General features: G+C 51.8%; 1 protein-coding gene across 1 annotated transcript in view; it reads left to right on the forward strand.

Moving 5' to 3' along the window:
* Positions 1 to 15494, forward strand: part of ADAMTS2 (ADAM metallopeptidase with thrombospondin type 1 motif 2) — a 249940-nt gene extending 234446 nt beyond the window's left edge. Inside the window, exons 17-22 of the mRNA XM_043467036.1 lie at positions 2026 to 2185; positions 3951 to 4083; positions 4985 to 5192; positions 7944 to 8073; positions 9031 to 9120; positions 15015 to 15494. Of these exons, the coding sequence (XP_043322971.1) occupies positions 2026 to 2185; positions 3951 to 4083; positions 4985 to 5192; positions 7944 to 8073; positions 9031 to 9120; positions 15015 to 15472 (1179 nt within the window). The 3' untranslated portion in view covers positions 15473 to 15494. The remainder of the gene's footprint in view (positions 1 to 2025; positions 2186 to 3950; positions 4084 to 4984; positions 5193 to 7943; positions 8074 to 9030; positions 9121 to 15014) is intronic.
* The last annotated feature ends 2640 nt before the right edge of the window (positions 15495 to 18134 follow it).

The following is an 18134-nucleotide window of genomic DNA, read 5'->3' on the forward strand; positions in this document are numbered from 1 at the left end:
AATATAATATATAAATTATATAATATATATTATATTATATATACTATATACAATATATGTAATTATATTTATAATAATTATAATTATTATATAATATATAATGTTATTATATATATTATATATTATATGTACTGTATTTATTATTATATATTATAATACTTATTCATATATAAAATATATAAATATAAAATATTTTATAAATATATAAAGATATAATATATAATATAAAATATATAACAAAATATTTTATAAATGTATAAATTTATATTTATACAATAATACTATAAATTTCAAATAATTATTAATATTATTTATTAATATCAATTGATTATATTAATATTAATATATAAAATTATACATATAATACAAAATATATAAATATACAATATTTTATAAATATATAAATTTTATAAATATATATATATTTATAAATATGTAAACATATATAATATATAGCTATATATTACATGTATAATTACATAATATATTATATATAATATATGCATATATATATTATTATATACTAAATATTATATTTAATTTAATGATATATAATATATAATATACAATATATAAAATATATAATTATAATACAATAATATATAATTATATAATATATAATAATTTATAATTATATAATGTATATTATGTATTATATATAATAATATAATATGTGTGTATATATATGTATATGTATGCTATATCTCACTAAATTGGGAACCATCCAGGTCTAATCTGGAGTTCCCAGTACATAGGACAGCAAGAAACAAATGTATACATCCATGTTCAGGTGATACTGGGCAGCCCCAAGAACAGCAGTCTGGACCCCCAGTTGAGAGGTTCTGGGGAGTCTGTCCCCCTCATGCCCCCATCCCTTCTCCCACTGTTGAGATTTCAAAACTCTGTTCAAAGCAGTCCTGCTTTTATTTCAAGCCGCGAGTACCTTCTGTGCAGAGATGCAGTTCTGGCTATTATGTTAAAGCCTTGTATGTCTATTCGTAAGTCTCAGAATGTCAGCAGATCCCTGGGAATGGGCAGAGTCCCAAGGCCCAGGAAGCTTCGTGACTGACTCCCTTTCTTGTGACTTACCCCCTCCCTTATCTGCTGGCTCCTAAGATCGTTTGCCATTTCTGCTAGTCAGCAGCTTGGCATGTAACTCCTTTTAGGGTCTCTGTTTAGTCAGTAGCTTTTGAAGCCTTAACAAGACTACTGCCATTAACTTGTCCAACAATAATGAAAAAATTAGAAAGATTGTGGGAATTACCAAAACGTGACCCAGACAGACCCAGAGTGACCAAATGCTGTTGACAGATGGCGCCAATAGACTTGCCGCATGTGGGTCGGCCATCAACCTTTGAGTTGTTAAGACATAACATCTGTGAAGCACAGTAAACCAAAGCGCCGTAGAGCAAGGCCTGCCTGTGCTCTTGGCGGAGCAGGCAAAGTGTGGGCGCCTGACCTGCCTGCTCCCAGCGGAGCCGAGCCAGGCATGGTTCTGCTTCTTATTTCAGCTCCTGCTGTAAACAAGCGTCTTTTCACACTCTGTTTACTGCCATGTTCTTTGCATTTTTATGCTTTCGGAGGATAATCTCACTGTTTAAAATGTCCCCAGTTGTGGTTGTGAAGTGTCTGCTGTCCCTCTGTGTGGGAGGCTGTGGGTTTGCCCCGTGGAGAGACAAGAATGCATGTGTTACTGAGCTTTGTCCAGGCACAAGTACCTGGGTGCTGGCTGTGAGTTCAGTTTTAAAGAATCAACAGTGTGTACTGATTAAGGTGTCTAAACAGAAATACACATAGAATATGCTTATGCATGGGCTGTTGATGAAAATGTCATGACCAGACCCTGTGTTCTCCTGTGAGCACTGGTTCAATACTGATAGGTTCCGTGTTTGCTGGGACTTTCTAGAACCTGACTACCTGGAATAATGAGACTTGGCCAGGCATATTCCTTGGGCTGACCTTCCTAACCGGGTCTCTGAGGGAGGGTGGAGGGGTCAGGCATATTCACCCCTGTCTCCGGGGCAGGTCATCCCGGAAGGGGACGCCCGCATCTCGCTGACCTACAAGTACATGATCCATGAGGACTCGCTCAATGTGGACGACAACAATGTCCTGGAGGATGACTCTGTGGGCTACGAGTGGGCCCTGAAGAAGTGGTCTCCCTGCTCCAAGCCCTGCGGTGGAGGTGAGGGGCCTTCTCAGAGCTGGGGCCCCAGAGGAGGTGGGGTTGAGCAGGAAGGGTCTCCTGGGTGAGGAGCTTCCTTCAGCCCATGGTCTCTGCTGACTGCCTGGAGTGAGGGTTGTGCCACCAAGTCAGTGACCTTAGCCCAGGTAACAAGGGCCTAGCCCCACCAGGGAGGTGGCAGAGGGTGGACAGGAAGGGAGGTGTTCAGGGCCGCTGGCCAAAGGCAGCAAGGGGGCATGTGTGGGCTTGCATGACACCAGCACCCACCCGCATCATCATGGGAAGGAGGTCTGGCCTGACGGGAGGTCACTGTGAGGGTGCTTGGATAGATCACTGTGACATCGTGAGGCAGGTCACAGGAAAGACTTGGGCCGAGCTGGAGACCAGTGGAGAGGCCTCCTCTGCAGGTCCCTCTTAAGTTCATTCAGAAAGGCCTTCCCTTTCTGGCGCAGGGCTGGGTGCAGGGAGGTCCCACCTGCCTTGGGCCTCAAACTTGGGTGCGACATAACAGATAGGAAGTTCTGATCTGTCCAGTGTATTCCCCGCTCCTTGGGGGGCTGGAGGAGATGAGAAGCAGGAGGAGACACTCAGTCTGCAGGAGCAGGTGGGCAGGACAGACCACCTTCAGACGCAGGACCACGCAGGGCCCCTTACCAAGACGAGACAGGGAGTTCTCCCAGAGCTGCTGCCTGAGTGGGTGGCACCCCAGCCGTCCCCGGAGCTGCCCAGCCCTGATTTTATCAGCGCGTCCTGTTGAGCCTCCCTCCTGCATTTCTCATCTGCTCTTGCCATCTCCCCAGTCCTGGCGGCACCCTCACTGCCCGACTGTCCCCCACTGTAACCTATTAAAGGGGCAGATTAGACCATAGCCTTTCCTGGTGTCATGGTTACCAGCAGATCCTTCCGCTCTTGATAAAAAACAAAATTCTCCTCATGGCCTCCAAGGTCCAAGCAACTCTGATATCTCCCTCTGCCACTGGCACTGCAACCCTTGCTTACTTGGCCCTGTCCATGCTGGCCTTAGCTGCTTTTCTGGACATGCCGTGCTGCTGCCTCAGGGCCTTTGCACAGGCCATCTCCTCCCTGGGGAGCCTCCTTCACTGCTTTCCATGAAACCAGAGCACTGGTATCCTGTATTTCCTGGGGCACCCCCAGACGCCCAGTCTAGATCGGGCTGCCCAGTCATATTCTCTCATGTCTAACGCACTAGGCTGAGATTTTGAGACTTACCCCAGCTGGCATTTTGGGCTCTATAGTTGTCTGTTATGGGGATTGTCCCATGATTGTAGAATGCTGAGTGGCATCCCCAGCCTCTCCCTGTTCAATGCTGGTGGCATCTCCTTTCCAGTTGTGACAACTAAGTGTCCCAGACATTGCCAGATGTCCCCAGGGACAAAATCTCCACCAGCTGAGAACTGCTACACTAGACTGGCTGAAGGAGCCTTGCAGGCTGTGTTCCATGTTTAGTGAGGTTCTCAGTGCATGTTAGTCCAAGGTATAGTAAATGACTAAATGCTGGGAGAGGGACTAGAACCTTCCCTCCTGCCCCAGGAAGCCACCCAGGAGGCTGCTCTCCCTGGCCTGGCACCCTCCTTGGCCTGGGGTGCTGGGCGGGCACCAGGCTGGACTTGTCCAAACCTGCCCCACCCGCGCCCCATTAGCAGGACAGGGAGAGCAGGGCTGAAGTGGCCTGAGGAGCCGCCCCTCCACACCTGCTGGAGGGCCCATACTGTCCCATTGAGCCCCCTCAAGCTTTCATCTCCAGGGTCCCAATTCACCAAGTATGGCTGCCGCCGGAGGCTGGACCACAAGATGGTGCACCGAGGCTTCTGCGACTCCGTCTCAAAGCCCAAGGCCATCCGCCGGACCTGCAACCCACAGGAGTGCTCCCAGCCCGTGTGAGTGCCGGGGCTCTCTGGCCCCCAGCCCCGCTAGAGGAGGGGGAAGTGTCCTGGGGCTCCTGTGGGGGGTGGCGCAGGATCTGGTTTCTGGGTGTCTCTGGGCCCCACAGGCCCTGAGACGTTTGAGTCTTTCTCACTCAACATGTTCTATGGAGTCTAAGGTGTTTCAGCCTGTGCAGTGGCCTCCTCCTTCAGACTTGCTAGAAGGAAACAGTAATGTGCATCTTTGTGACCCCATGGGCTGTAGCCCACCAAGTTCCTCTGTCCATGGAATTTTCCAGGCAAGAATACTGGAGTGCGTTGCCATTTCCTTCTCCAGGGGATCTTCCCAACCCAGGGATTGAACCTGCATCTCCTGCACTGGCAGGCAGGTTCTTAACCATTAGGGCCACCTGGGATGCTAGAAATGACAAGTTCTAATGCTCAGATGGGGAAACAGGCTCCGAGGGTGTCGGGCTTGCTTCTGGCCTGGTGGTAGATGTTTCCCTCACAGCTCATCCCAGGGGCTGCAGCCTTGACCCTCCAGACCCGGAATTTGATGGGGCTGCATTCCTGGGCCCAGGTTCCTTTTGCAGGGCCCCAAGCAGGGAAGATGGTGGGTAAATCGGCAGGTGGGGGCCCTTTGAGGACAGGCGCTGAGGGCATCCATGCTGCTGCCCAGAAAGGTTGGTGAGGTCAGAGTCAGGAGGCTAAGAAAGGACAAAGGCTCCCCTTGAACCAGGGTCTCCCAGCAGTGGGCACGCTTGGGGTTTGTGGTCTGCAGGACCTCAGGCAGGGGTGCAGCTGGCCTCAGGGCGCCTTCCGGACGCAGGGAAGATGCGCCTGGAGGAACAGGCTGCCTTGCCCCCGCCCGCCGGGGCTTCTCCGGGGGCTGACCGTGCGCTGTGTGCCCTGGCAGGTGGGTCACGGGCGAGTGGGAGCCGTGCAGTCGGAGCTGTGGGCGGACAGGCATGCAGGCTCGCTCTGTGCGCTGTGTGCAGCCACTGCACAACAACACCACGCGCTCTGTGCACACGAAGCACTGCAATGACGCGCGACCCGAGGGCCGCCGGGCCTGCAACCGCGAGCTGTGCCCCGGACGGTGGCGTGCCGGGTCCTGGTCCCAGGTGAGCAGCTCCCCGGCCCCACGTCCTCAGCCCCGAAACCAGGCTTGGGTGGGACTGAAGGGGCCAGGGTGATCCACCTTGGCCTGGATGCTGTTCTTGCCCTAGGCCGCATCCTGTGGGTCTCAGGGCACCCATGCTTCCCTGGCTAGTGTTCTGTGTGAAACTCAGAGGAATGTGTATCTTTACTCTGCAGGGCAGAGGCTCCCATGTGCTATGGGGGACTGGACCTCCAGAAGACTAGGGGCAGCCTGGGCTCCAAGATACAAAAGGAGGGCTGGGCTTTTGTCTCTGGGGGCAGAAGTGTGGCTAAAAGGCCAACCAGACTTGCAAGAGGAGACATGAGCAAAGGAGGGCTTAGATCTGGCTGAAAAAAATAGTGAGGATAGTCTCAGGGGCTGGAAGAGAGTTCTGGGGGCAAGGCTGAGCTGATGTGAGCACTGACATCCGGCTCACACGCCTGGTGGGTCAGGGGTTGCCAAGACCAGCTTTCGGCTCAAAGATCCCCACGGAAGTTGCTATAGTCGTGGTTATGCTTTATTACAATGAAAGTTTTGTTGTTCAGTCGCTTAGTTGTGTCCGACTCTTTGCAACCCCACAGACCACAGCACGCCAGGCTTCCTTGTCCATCACCAGCTCCTGGAGCTTGCTCAAACTCATGTCTATTGAGTCAGTGATGCCATCCAACCATCTTGTCCTCTATTGTCCCCTTCTCCGCCTGCCTTCAATCTTTCCGAGCATCAAGGTCTTTTCTAATGAGTAGGCTCTTTGCCTCAGGTGGCCAAATTATTGGAGCTTCAGTATTAGTCCTTCTAACGAACATTCAGGGTTGATTTCCTTTAGGATTGACTGGTTCGATCTCCTTGAAGTCCAGGGGACTCTCCAGAGTCTTCTCCAGCAACACAGTTCAAAAGCATCAATTCTTTGGTGCTCAGCTTTCTTTATAATCCAACTCTCACACCTGTACATGACTACTGGAAAAGCCATAGCTTTAACTAGAAGGACCTTTGTCGGCAAAGTAATGTCTCTTCTTTTTAATACAATGTCTAGGTTGGTCGTAGCTTTTCTTCCAAGGAGCAAGCATCTTTTCATTTCATGGTTGCAGTCACCATCTGCAATGATTTTGGAGTCCAAGAAAATAAAGTCTGTCACTGTTTCCATTGCTTCCCTGTCTATTTGCCAAGAAGTGGTGGGACCAGATGCCATGATCTTCATTTTTGGAGTGTTGAGTTTTAAGCCAGCTTTTTCACTCTCTTCTTTCACTTCATCAAGAGGCTCTTAAGTTCGTCTTCGCTTTCTGCCATTAGGGTGGTGTCATCTGCATATCTGAGGTTATTGATGTTTCTCCTGACAATCTGGTTCAGCTTTTGCATTATCTAGCCTGGCATTTCACATGATGTACTCTGCATATAAATTAAATAAGCAGAGTGACAATATACAGCCTTGACATACTCCTTTCCCAGTTAGGAACCAGTCTCTTGTTCCATGTCTGGTTCTAACTCTTGCTTCTTGACCGGCATACAGGTTCCTCAGGAGGCAGGTGAGATGGCCTGGTATTCCCATCTCTTTAAGAATTTTCCACAGATTGTTGTGATCCACATAGTCAAAGGCTTTAGTATGGTCGATGAAACGGTAGTAGATGTTTTTCTGGAACTCTCTTTCTTTTTCTATGATCCAACAGATATTAGTAATTTGATCTCTGGTTCCTCTGCCTTTTCTAAATCCAACTTTAGCTCTGGGAGTTCATGGTTCACGTACAGAGTAGAATCAGCAAAGGGAAAAAGCACTTGGGTGGAATCTGGAGGAAACCAGGCACAAGCACCCAGGGTCCACGGCTTTCACTGGGGATCATGCATGGAAGCATAGGGCGCCTGCATGAGTGACATCCATTGCTGAAGCCCCGGACCCCAGAAGGAAAGCAGATGCTCACCACAAATCATATTCTTGGTGTAAACCAACCAAACACGTTGGTGCAGCCAGATTCAGGACCTCAGGCACACAGGTATGCTCTTACCAGACAGACCGTTCTATGAACTTGGTTCCCAGAAGTTGATCAGGCCAGTCCTGAAAACAGGCCTTTCTTGGAACTGGGTAAGTTCAAGCAACCCAGTCTGCTGAGTCAGGCCTTTCTCACACATGAGGTAAGGACTTGAGAATCATCCTTTGGCTCGGCTGGGCTGAGCTGTGAGCAGAGCCAGGAGTCTGGGCATGACAGCCTCTTCTAGCCCCTCCCAGTGCAGTGACGCCAAGGGGGCCAGAGACTGGAGGGGGCAGTGTGGGTGCTGGTGGTACAGAGCTCTGTGTCCACAGGGAGGGAGCGTCCTCTGCCAATGCCTCCTGCCCTCGGGCAGAGCTTTCCTGGGCCAGAGACTGGAGGGGGCGGTGCGGGTGCTGGTGGTACAGAGCTCTGTGTCTGGAAGGGGGAAGGCCCTCTGCCAACACCTGCACACAGGCAGAGGTTTCCCGGTGGTCCCCAGCGCATAGCCGTTTCTGCGGGCCTCGGTCCCTCTAGACGGAGAAGGGAAGTGCCGGGCTCTCCTTGGCCCTGCATATTTGTTCTCTCCAGCTCACTTCAGAGCCCAAGAGCCTGAGGCAGCTTCCAGAGGCGAGGGCAAGGCCGGGCAGACCTCTAGCTCACACTCTCCCCTCTTCCCTCTCCACCTCCCAAGTGTTGTGGGGTCACCCTCTTGGGGAGCCCTTGCAGACCAAGCCTGGTGTGGGAGGTGGGCCCTGACTGGTACTCTCTGTCTGCAGTGCTCGGTAACCTGTGGAAATGGCACCCAGGAACGGCCGGTGCTCTGCCGAACTGCGGACGACAGCTTCGGGGTCTGCCGGGAGGAGCGGCCTGAGACGGCAAGGATCTGCAGGCTTGGCCCCTGTCCCCGTAAGCCCTCTGCATGCAGCAGGTCTGGGGAGGGGGTAGCCCAGGCAAATGCAGCTCTTCCCACAACTAGAGGCCAAATAGAGCATCTGTGAACCTGAGGGAGAAGCCAAGGCCACCGAGGCCTGGTCTGGGACCTTTCCCCGGCAGGAAATGAAAGTAGCTGGCATTTGCCATGCTCACCTCCAGGCCAGGCCCTACTGAAGGAGGGCCTGGACTCAGCCCACCCCTGCCTTCCTGGCACTCCCTTTTGGTCTGGGAGAGAAACCAGATTCATGGTGACTACACATCAGGGCTCAGTCCACTCCTGTCTGAGCAGGGGGTACCTGTGTGAGTAAGGGGTACCTGTGTGAGAAGGGGGTACTCATATGAGTAGGGGGTATCTGTGTGAGTAGGGTTACCTGTGTGAGTTGGGGTTATCTATGTGAGTAGGAGGTATCTGTGTGAGTAGGGGTACCTGTGTGAGTAAGGGTCCCCGTGTGAGTAAGGGTGCCCATGTGCGTAGGGTTACCTGTGTGAGTGCAGAGGGCGCTTAATGCCCTGAGAGGAGAGCAGCCAGAACACTGACCGCACGGGTGCCTAGCCGAGGGCTGGACACACATCACCTCTCTTGGTCCCCACGACAGTTCATGACATAGACCCAGTCAGGAGTCCCTGCTACAGACCAGGGAGCCCTGGGTGTGTCTGCCCCAGCTTAGAGGAGCGTAGAGCCAGGATCTCTTGTTCCTGGCACTTCTCAGGATCAGGCGGTGTTGGTGGGGCCTGTGTGGGGAGCGACCCTGTGTGGCTGAGGCCCAAGATGCTTGGTGTAGGAGGGGCAGGAGTTGGGCCTAGAGGCTGACTGGGGCCCGTCTGCCCCTGGGACACCAGAGTCCGCGGAGCCCTCCTGCCTGGGGTGGGTGGGTTGGAGGCCCAGACCCGGTACCCCGGCGGCCTCAGGTGCCTGTCTTTTCCCTCTAGGAAACACCTCTGACCCCTCCAAGAAGAGCTACGTGGTGCAGTGGCTATCCCGACCGGACCCCGACGCGCCAGCCCAGGAGACCTCGTCAAGTAACCGGCCCGTTTATAACTCTGTCTCTGCCCTCCAGTGCATGCCCTGCGCCTTGTGGAGCTTGCCGTGGGCGCCCCTCCTCTCTGTCTATGGAAAGCTCCCCTGACTCTTCCTGAGCTCTGCTGGTGGAATCTGTTTCTCCGGGCGTCTGTGCTCGGCTGTCTCCTTGGAGCCGCCTGGCCGGGAGGGCCAGTCCTGCAGAGGCACGGCCTCTTGTGGGGGTGCCAGGATCTGGTGGTGACGGCTTTTAAAGGGGCAAAGATCTGTCGTGGTGCTGGAGGGGCCAGAGGCCCAAGTGTGAATGTGACCACTCTGTGACCGCCTCACGGGGCCGCAGCCCTCCAGGCTGGAGCTGCAGGTTGGAAGTTGAGGGGGCGCCCACCGGCCCCCTTTCAAACGCCGCCTCCCAGCGAGGGAGCCCAGAGGGGTCTCGGGCGTGCAGCTGTGCGTCACCAGCCTGGCGCCCGGCCCGTGTCCAGCAGTGAGGGTGCCAGGGGCTCCCCAGCCTCCTCTGCTGTTGCTGCTGCTGCTGACCCTGTGCCCAGTGTATCCTCCCGACTCGTGTGACCGTGGCCTGCTTCCTGTGGCCTTTGTGTCCAGCTCACACAACCCTTGGCCCCCATGCCCGGCCCCTCTTGGGGGTTCAGGTCAAGCGGAGGAGGCAGGGAATGTGTCCCTGCGGTGGGACCAGGACACACCGCCACTTCCATTCTCTGTCCATTTGCTCCAATGGCCTTTCTCATCGTGTGCACATGGCCCCATGCACAGGGGCGAGAGAGTGAGCTCAAGGCTGTCTCACGTGGATGTGGCCGCCTACCCGTGTGAACAACTACAGAATTACCTCAATTTTTATTGCTTTTTTGCTTAGATAAAACTATGTAGAAGATGCCTTAAAGTTGAAAGGTAACAGAATTGGCTGCTAGCTCCAGCTTCAGAGGGGAGACACGACCCAGGCAGGAGGCAGGCAGTGCAATCTAGAGGCAGGCGGCCGGCTCACCCACCTTTGGCCAAGGATAAGACTTCTCAGTCCAGGAGGCCTGGCTGAGTCCAGGAGTCCAGGAGGCCCAGCCCGTGCGGGGCCCCAGGCGCGGGACCACCTCCTTGGAAAGGAGACCCGCTGAGGCCCTTTGGCGCTGACTGTTGTTGGAGCCCCTGAGCACCCTGCCGCAGGCACTGCCTTACACCAGAGGGCGACTGGCCTGGCCCCTGGTGTGACCAGTGCCGCAGCCCAGCCGGTCACTCCCCTCCTGCCCCAGCCCCGTCCCCTCGTCATAGCATCCCCGCTGGACAGCGTCCAGCTCTCCCTTGGCACTAGTTACTGTTATGTAAATATGCGGTGTAAACATACTAATTCTCACGACTGTTAACTTCCAACTTTGACTTAGCTGATGCGAGTGACACGCGTGACTCTGGGAAGGTGCAATACAGTCCTGGGCATTGTGCTCTCTGTCTATATGCACTTTGGTTCATCAGGGATATTTTATTAGTGTTTTGTATGTATCTAATGACATATTATATAGGTTCCATTGTCGTTGCTTTTCTGGTTTTTTTATGAGACAACGTTAGTGTGTGCCAAAGTGACTGTGAAAATGACCTTTTACTCTTACTAACAGTGAAAAGACTTCCTGTCATGCATCCCACAAATAAACTCAATAAAAGTTCAGTGAAACTGGATGCTTGGGTCTGGCACACCGCTGCCTCCTTCTTTTCACCTCTGTGACCGACGGCGCTGTAGAGCTGCAGGTGCCGTTCTGGTACATCATTCCTCAGTTTCTGATTCCAGTGACTTTCCTGTCCCCCCTACCCTGCTCAACATAGATGCTGAGGGCCCCCGCCCCCAGGCCTATGCCCCCTCCCCAGGCATTTTTCGAAATATGATAGCAGCCCATGGAGACACGCCACCATGATTTGAATTTTGAACCTTTAGTGCTAATAGGCACCTTGCAGGAACACCTCGGTTCTCTCTTGTAGATAAGGTCTCCCTGTTTGGGAACAGGGCCCATCTTTGGGATCTGAGCCTGTGGAATGGGAATGTGTGTTTAGTAGTGGAGACAATGTCCAGGTCACTGTGCCCTGAGCCACCACCAGGCCACTGCCCTGGCTCCTGGCACAACGCGGGGGCTAGGCCAGCCCCCAGAGAGTCTAGGCTGGAGAAGGACAAGGCAGCTGTGGCTCTGAGCTCCTGGCCTGCAGCAGTCACACAGGTGTGTGCCCAGCCATGCCTGCCTTGCCTCCCACGGCCTGCCCTCAGGAACCACAGGGCCTGTGTGTCCACTTCCCTTGCCGACAAGGACCACGCAGCATGTCAAGGTCCAACATGGGACCTCCTAATCTGGGCGTCTCTCTTTCTCTTTCCCACGAAGGGGTCCTATTCCAGGGCGGAGGGAGTTCATGAGAAAGGATGGCCACCCAGCACTGTGCAGATGGGCGTCAGGACACAGGGTGCCAGGGCGCAGCCTTTGGGTGGGGGTCACAGCGGCCATGACTGAGGTCAGCCTGCCCAGAGCTCTGATCATTGAAAGACTCCCAGCTCAAGAGACAGGAGACCAAGACAACTGTGTCTGATTAGCTGGTCCAGTAAGTCTCCTTGCCCAGACAGGTCAGGAGAAATCCCTGCTGAGGGCACCCTGTCTAGAGCTGCAGGCAGGCCACCAGCAGGACTGCTCCAATAAAACCCTGTTTACAAAACCAGGTGGAGGGACCGACTTGCCAACATGTGTGCTTGGCAGACCCCTACCCTAGACTGACGTGACACCAGCTTCTCAGGATCCCCGCCTGGTGGGAGACAAGTGAGGGAGATGCTTAATGCCATCTTGTTATTGTGTGAAGGAGGCAGCACAGGTGATGGGAGAGGGCATCTCTGGGGTGGGGGGGCCCAGTTCCAGCAGCACGGCCAGGCCTGCTCCATCCTTGTTGAGACCTCCCTGCCCCAGTGCCTGGGGGAGATGCCACACCTAGTATTACCAAAGCCCCCCGTGTCTCCCTGAGGGCTGTGGGCATGGTTTTCATGTGCCTCCCTCAGTGGCTGCCAGGGGGGACAAAGGGGTCAGGAGGGAGGGGGGGAGCAGAGGCTTTGAGCATGCTCCACCCAGCTTCAAACAGGACTGTTCTGACTTCATCTGTCTCAGATCTTGAGTATTTATGCAAAACTTTATCCAAGGTTTTAAAACCCTGAAAGCCACATTTCAGGATCTTTTCAGTTTGATTTCTGGAATTGGCCCTCTGTGCAAGGCCATCTGCCTTTCCCCTCCACGTGTTGGCCTGTTTCTCCATCTCAGGATGAGGAGGACCGGGGCTTTTCCTAAGCAGCCCATCTGTCCCTAGCTCTTCATGTCATCAGCCTTTGCACAGTCATGCTTCCTCCTTGTTTCAGCCACTTAGAAGCCCAGGGGCAAGGTTGGGTCCCTCTCTGATGATATATGCCTCTGTCTGTTCTTGCCTATAGCATTGCTATTCTAACATCCATGAATTCCCTGTTTTGGACTTGCTTAGTCATTCACATCTGTCTTATTCACGTTGAACACTTACGTATTCTTTGATTCTCTGTTCTAGGCTCTGGGATAAAGGGACATCCGGATACAGCTTTGGGCTCTGCCCTTTGTAGCTTTCAGGATAATGAAAATGTCAGGCATTAGTTACCTTACCCGACAACTAAATGTGGACTTGGTAGCTGGGAAGGAACGCTGGGAAGGGGAGACCCACGGCACCACTAGACCACATATTATGGGATGTCACCTCCAAGGGAGGTCAGGCAGTGCTTGACTGAGGAAGACGTGTTTCAGCTGAGCCTGGAGGATGAGAGGAAGAAGAGACATGGCATGTGCAAAGGCCCTGCAGCCACAGGGAGCAGTCTGCACAGCAAGGCAATCAAGGCCTGAGTGAGACTGGACAGGTGGAGGAGACAGGTCCTCATCCTGAAACAATGGAGGGGCATTCCAGGAGCTTCAATCTGGACTGTGATGTGTTCATATCTCCAGCTGAAGAACACGCAGCAGGGTAACTAGATAGGAAGGAGGGAGAATGGAGACAGGCAGAAAGGAAGCTCTTAACACAGTGCAGCCAAGAGGCAAGGTAGCTTGGCTCAGTGGAGGCAGGAGAGAGGGGAACGTGGATATATCAAGAGCATCAGGGGAAATCCTGATGGACTTGGAGATGACCGGACAGGGGATCCCCGGGGGTCTGGCTTGTGTGCATGAAGGACCATTCTCTGAGATGGATGATGCCAGTGGAGGCCATGGACTTGGGCTAGACATGAGGAGTCTACTTTTGGGACCACAGAAATTGAGGGGTGTCTAGTAGGCAGTTGTATCTAAGAGTTTGAGGTTGTTGTCCAAGTAAGTGGGTTGCCAGCCTGTAAAGTGAGATTATAAGCTGAAGCAATGGCCATGCAGAGGGCAGATGTCAGAACCACTGGCTTTCACGTGGGAGAGGGCCTGCCTGTCTGTTACTGCAGGGAATCTCAATGAGTTAGTGCAGCTTTACATGTAGATGTAGAACATGCCCTGCGTTAGTACAAAGAGAAACTATGTCAGATGGGGTTCCCACCAGTGGCTACCCCTTCCCTCCTTCCTACCTTCCCATCTCCCCTCTTTCCTTCCTTTCAGTAGGAGATGTCATCTGCCCTATGGAGACTGAGGGGATAGGAGGGCACAGCAGATGGGAAAAGTCTGAAATGCCCATTACGAAGAATAGAGAGTGGCTGAGCAGGGAACATAGTTGGAAAGTGGGGCCCATTGAGGTCAGTGATTAGGAATTCATGATGGATCAAATATCCCTTGTTATATTGTTAAATGGCTTATTCTTTTATGTTGAATGAATTTTTGTAAATCATCTCAATAACGCCTAATTTATGTGTGGAATTAGGTGTTAGCAGAAAGGGAAGTGGGTAGAAATTTGGGAAGAAGACAGAGGCTGAGAACAAGAGGAGATGAATGGGTCTTATTAATACAGCTGCAGACAAGGTTGGAGCTAGGCGGAGAAGGAGATAGCCGTGAGGAAAGAGGAAAAGAGAGAGACAACAGCGGCCTCTGCAGAGCCAGGGTTCTCCACGCACTCAGACCATGGATGAGCAGATCTTGGGTGGGAAAGAGAGGGGCAGCTATGCTGGGCTGGATCTACATGTAAGGCTGGATTGGCCTGTGTGAAGGCATCGTGTTCTGGAGCACTTTGGAAAATGACCAGAAGCCCAGCTGTGGCAGAGCCGTGTGGTGGATGAAGCGGTGGCATGACACAGGGTGTCACATAAGTTGAGGCAGGTGGAAGAACTCCCAGACAAGTCTGGATGACTTTTAATTTTTATTTAGGCACTTTTCGGAAGCAAAGCTCATCTGGGGGGTTTGGATGAAGGCGGAAACAAGATGTGGAGGAGTGTGGCGAGGCCATGACCGAGGCTCTGGGATTTGCTTTCTTGGGTGTTAGCAACTGGTTCTTCCAGGTTTAATTTTGTTATAGTTACAGGTTAAAGATGATTATAAATAGAGTCAAACTGTGCCACAGAACGTCACTGAGGTTACCACTGGGATCTCAAATGTGAAGATCTGACAAAGCCCAATTCTTTGGGCTTGGAATCACTCCTTAAGAACAGACAGACCTCATTTCTGTCTCCAACTTTGAGAGATACTGAGACATCTGGACTCAGCTGGGGCCTGCTTGGAGGAGGGGAGCATTACTCGCAGCTAGCGTGACACCACCGCTCCAGGGCGGGGGTGCCCGGATGCCGCCCTGCCCAAGGGCTCCCCCGTGTCTAAACCACACAGAGTTTCTGTGTGAGCTCGCTTGCCTCTGCGCTGTCTCTGGGCTCTTTTAAATGCCTCCTCCAGCAAACTGCTTCCTGCGGGGGAATGAGGTCCCCCTTCTCCGTCCTTTGGTTATTTGTCCCACTTTTCTCTTTCAGAGGGCCGCTGCCAAGGTGACAAGTCAGTGTTCTGTAGGATGGAAGTCTTGTCTCGCTATTGCTCCATCCCAGGCTACAATAAGCTCTGCTGCAAGTCCTGCACCCTGCACGACAACCTCACTGATGTGGACGACAGGGCAGAGCCGCCCTCCGGGAAGCACAATGACATCGAAGAGCTCCTGCCCACCCTCCCAGTGCCCACTCTGGTCATGGAGGTGCAGCCTCCGCCAGGCACACCCCTGGAGGCGCCTCTCAATACTTCCAGCACCAATGCCACCGAGGACCACCCAGAAACCAACGCTGTGGATGTGCCCTACAAAATCCATGGCCTGGAAGATGAAGTCCAGCCGCCCAACCTGATCCCTCGACGACCGAGCCCGTACGAAAAGACCAGAAACCAAAGGATCCAAGAGCTCATTGATGAGATGAGGAAGAAAGAGATGCTCGGAAAGTTCTAATAAAATGGAAAGATAGCATCAATAGCTTTTTTTTTTTCTTGCTTATAGAGATATTCCATGGCAACTCCTGTGTTGTGGAGATGAAGTCAGATTCCTGACTCCAAAAGGTTTTGAGGAAACAAAGAAGGAGGATAATGTAAATATATAGGTATATTTACATTATACACACATACACACACACACATATATATATATAGTTGTAAGCATGTGTGGCAATTATGTTGGTACCTATGTTTCCTAGTCCTGGAATGTTCCAAGTCCTGTACTGGGGTTCGGTGTGGGGTAGAGAGGAATATGGAGGCTCTACACCCCCCATCAATGAGGGACAGCAGGAGGGAGAGAAAAAAAACCTTTGCCCTAAGTTTCTGAGCAGTGATTGGGAATCTTTTCCTTATGGTGACAGCCCTGCTGGAGACGCAGGACATTTCCTACCAATCTCCAGTTTGAGGTACAAAACCCATGGGACTCTCAGAAGAAACGATGATTTATTTACTAAGTGACCAGTCATTAAGATGGGTGCAGTGAAGTGGAGTCATGAATCCCAGCGAACTCCAGTACTGGAGGTGGTGAGGCAGGTGGTGTGGGTGTGCGGTCACCAGCTGGTACCCCCAGGCTCTCTCAAGCCTCTCTTTTCTTCACTAACCTTGGCCTTGCTTGTCACCTCTGGCCAGCCCGGCCTCAGGCCTGGGGCTCCCCAGAAAGACTCTCTGCTTCCTCAAGTCACTGGAAGGATGAGGGAGGCATGCACTCTGCTGGAAAATCCAGTGAGTGGTCAGGGCTTGTTTTTCTGTGTGTGTGAACATGTAGCTTAAACTTCCCGAAATTACAGGACCCAAGCACATTAGCTCCTTAGCTGGGCCTAGCCTGACATGTAATTCTTAAGCTTTTCACATCCAGGAAAGTTTTAAAGACTTGGTTTTCTCACCAGTCATAGATCTTAGAAAACTCTTTTTTGTTTCATTCCCCATTCTGTGGATGAAAATACTGAGGCTCAAAATAACACCACAATGTTTACTTTTTGAGTTTTGAGGTGCTAAATACCTTTATCTGAACCGGTGCGTGTGTGTGCATGTATCTCTGTGTGTGGTCTAAGGGACAGGTTAAGGTCGTAGAAAACAGTGAGGGGACATCTGGGATGAAGCCTAACCATCGAATGGGTGAGAACTAGCCTCCCCGTCTCCCCAACACAGCCTACCTCCCTCCCCCCTGCCACCATGCTCCACACTTTCTCATACACGCCCTCTTGGGAGCTTGCTGGCTCCTAAGAGCCAAACTGGAGGAAACATTTCTGAATGTATAACATTAGTATCACTTCTTTAACAAGATGTAGTGTGAAGCACTTCTGCAACCCCACCTCTCTGTTACTAGGAAATAGACCCACGGCTTTCCTCCATTGGCTGAACTCATGGCAACTGGTGCTACTCACAGACTGAAGGCCTGGGCAGTGCTTGCTTGGGTCTGTTCTAGAGTGCTGAGGAAGCTCTGGACTAGCCCTAGCCAGAGTATTACTCAGTTTACCTTTCTTGGGAGCCACAGGATGGGAACACTCCATTCTCATATCTCAGCAAAGCAGGGCTGTGTGTCTTGGGGGCTGGAAGCCTTTGGGGAGACCCCCAGGTGGGACACTCCCAGGGGGATCTGTCTTCCGCAGCAGGAAGAAAGATGCCCTCTGGGAGCTGTAGGCCACGTGGCCATGGCTCAACATTCCATACTCAGTGCCTTGGGCCATGTATCCACAGAGTTCTCTGGACTAGATGGTCCTCAGAGGTCTAAGAAGGCAGTGTTTACCTGATCTGAGACACTGTAAGTTTCCACTGAGCTTGAGACGGTTGGACAGCTGGCTTAGCAACAGTCCTGAGCTTCCAGAGAGGCTCCTGCAGCCTGGGGGAGGCAGAGGACGTCTTTGAGCCAAGGTTTCCTAACACCAGGTTGAGATTCAGAGGTCCTCTTTGTCCACTGCTCTGGAAAGTCCACTGAGGGGCCCAAGAGTCACTTCATGTTCGTGGGAAGACTCATGCTAGAGTTTTGGGACCTGGCTCTCTGATCTACTCCTTTTGGAAAACCCATGGAATTTCACGTGTAAGCCTTTCATGTGTACTTTAAGATTTTTTGTTTGTTTGTCTGGAGTATACAAATGGTGCTCAATAGCAAAGTCTTTATCAGATGAAGCATTTTGACTATGTACTCCCTGTCTGACAGGCAGCTGTCGCATGGGTTACTCTGGTGCTGAACTCAATCACAGCGTTTTTATCTCTCTGATGACAGCAATCAATACATTTGTTTTCTGTTGAGTAAAATTTGGCTCCTTGATTTTATAACTTATTAAAGTAAAAAGTCTGTGTTTTTGCATATCATGCCTGTGTTTGCTTGTTACCTTGACTACACTTGTCCTCCATTCCCAGCTTAAACTTGAGCAGACGGAAGGGTATGCTGCCCTTGAAAGCCAAAAGGTCTGGAGGGACCAGTATGCAGTAAGCCAAGGCAGGATCCCATGAAGAGCAAGAGGCACCCATAAGGACCAGTCCCTCTCCCGGCTCCGCATGGAGTCAGTTCTCCAGGAAACATAACTTAGCCAAAGGCTCCCAAGTCAACCTTTAGTTCAAAGTGGAGGTGAAGTATCTCCAGACAGTCCCTCCTCCCTGATTACAACCCCTTCTCTCCT

The sequence above is a fragment of the Cervus canadensis genome, chromosome 4, assembly GCF_019320065.1.
Source record: "Cervus canadensis isolate Bull #8, Minnesota chromosome 4, ASM1932006v1, whole genome shotgun sequence".
NCBI lineage: Eukaryota > Metazoa > Chordata > Mammalia > Artiodactyla > Cervidae > Cervus > Cervus canadensis.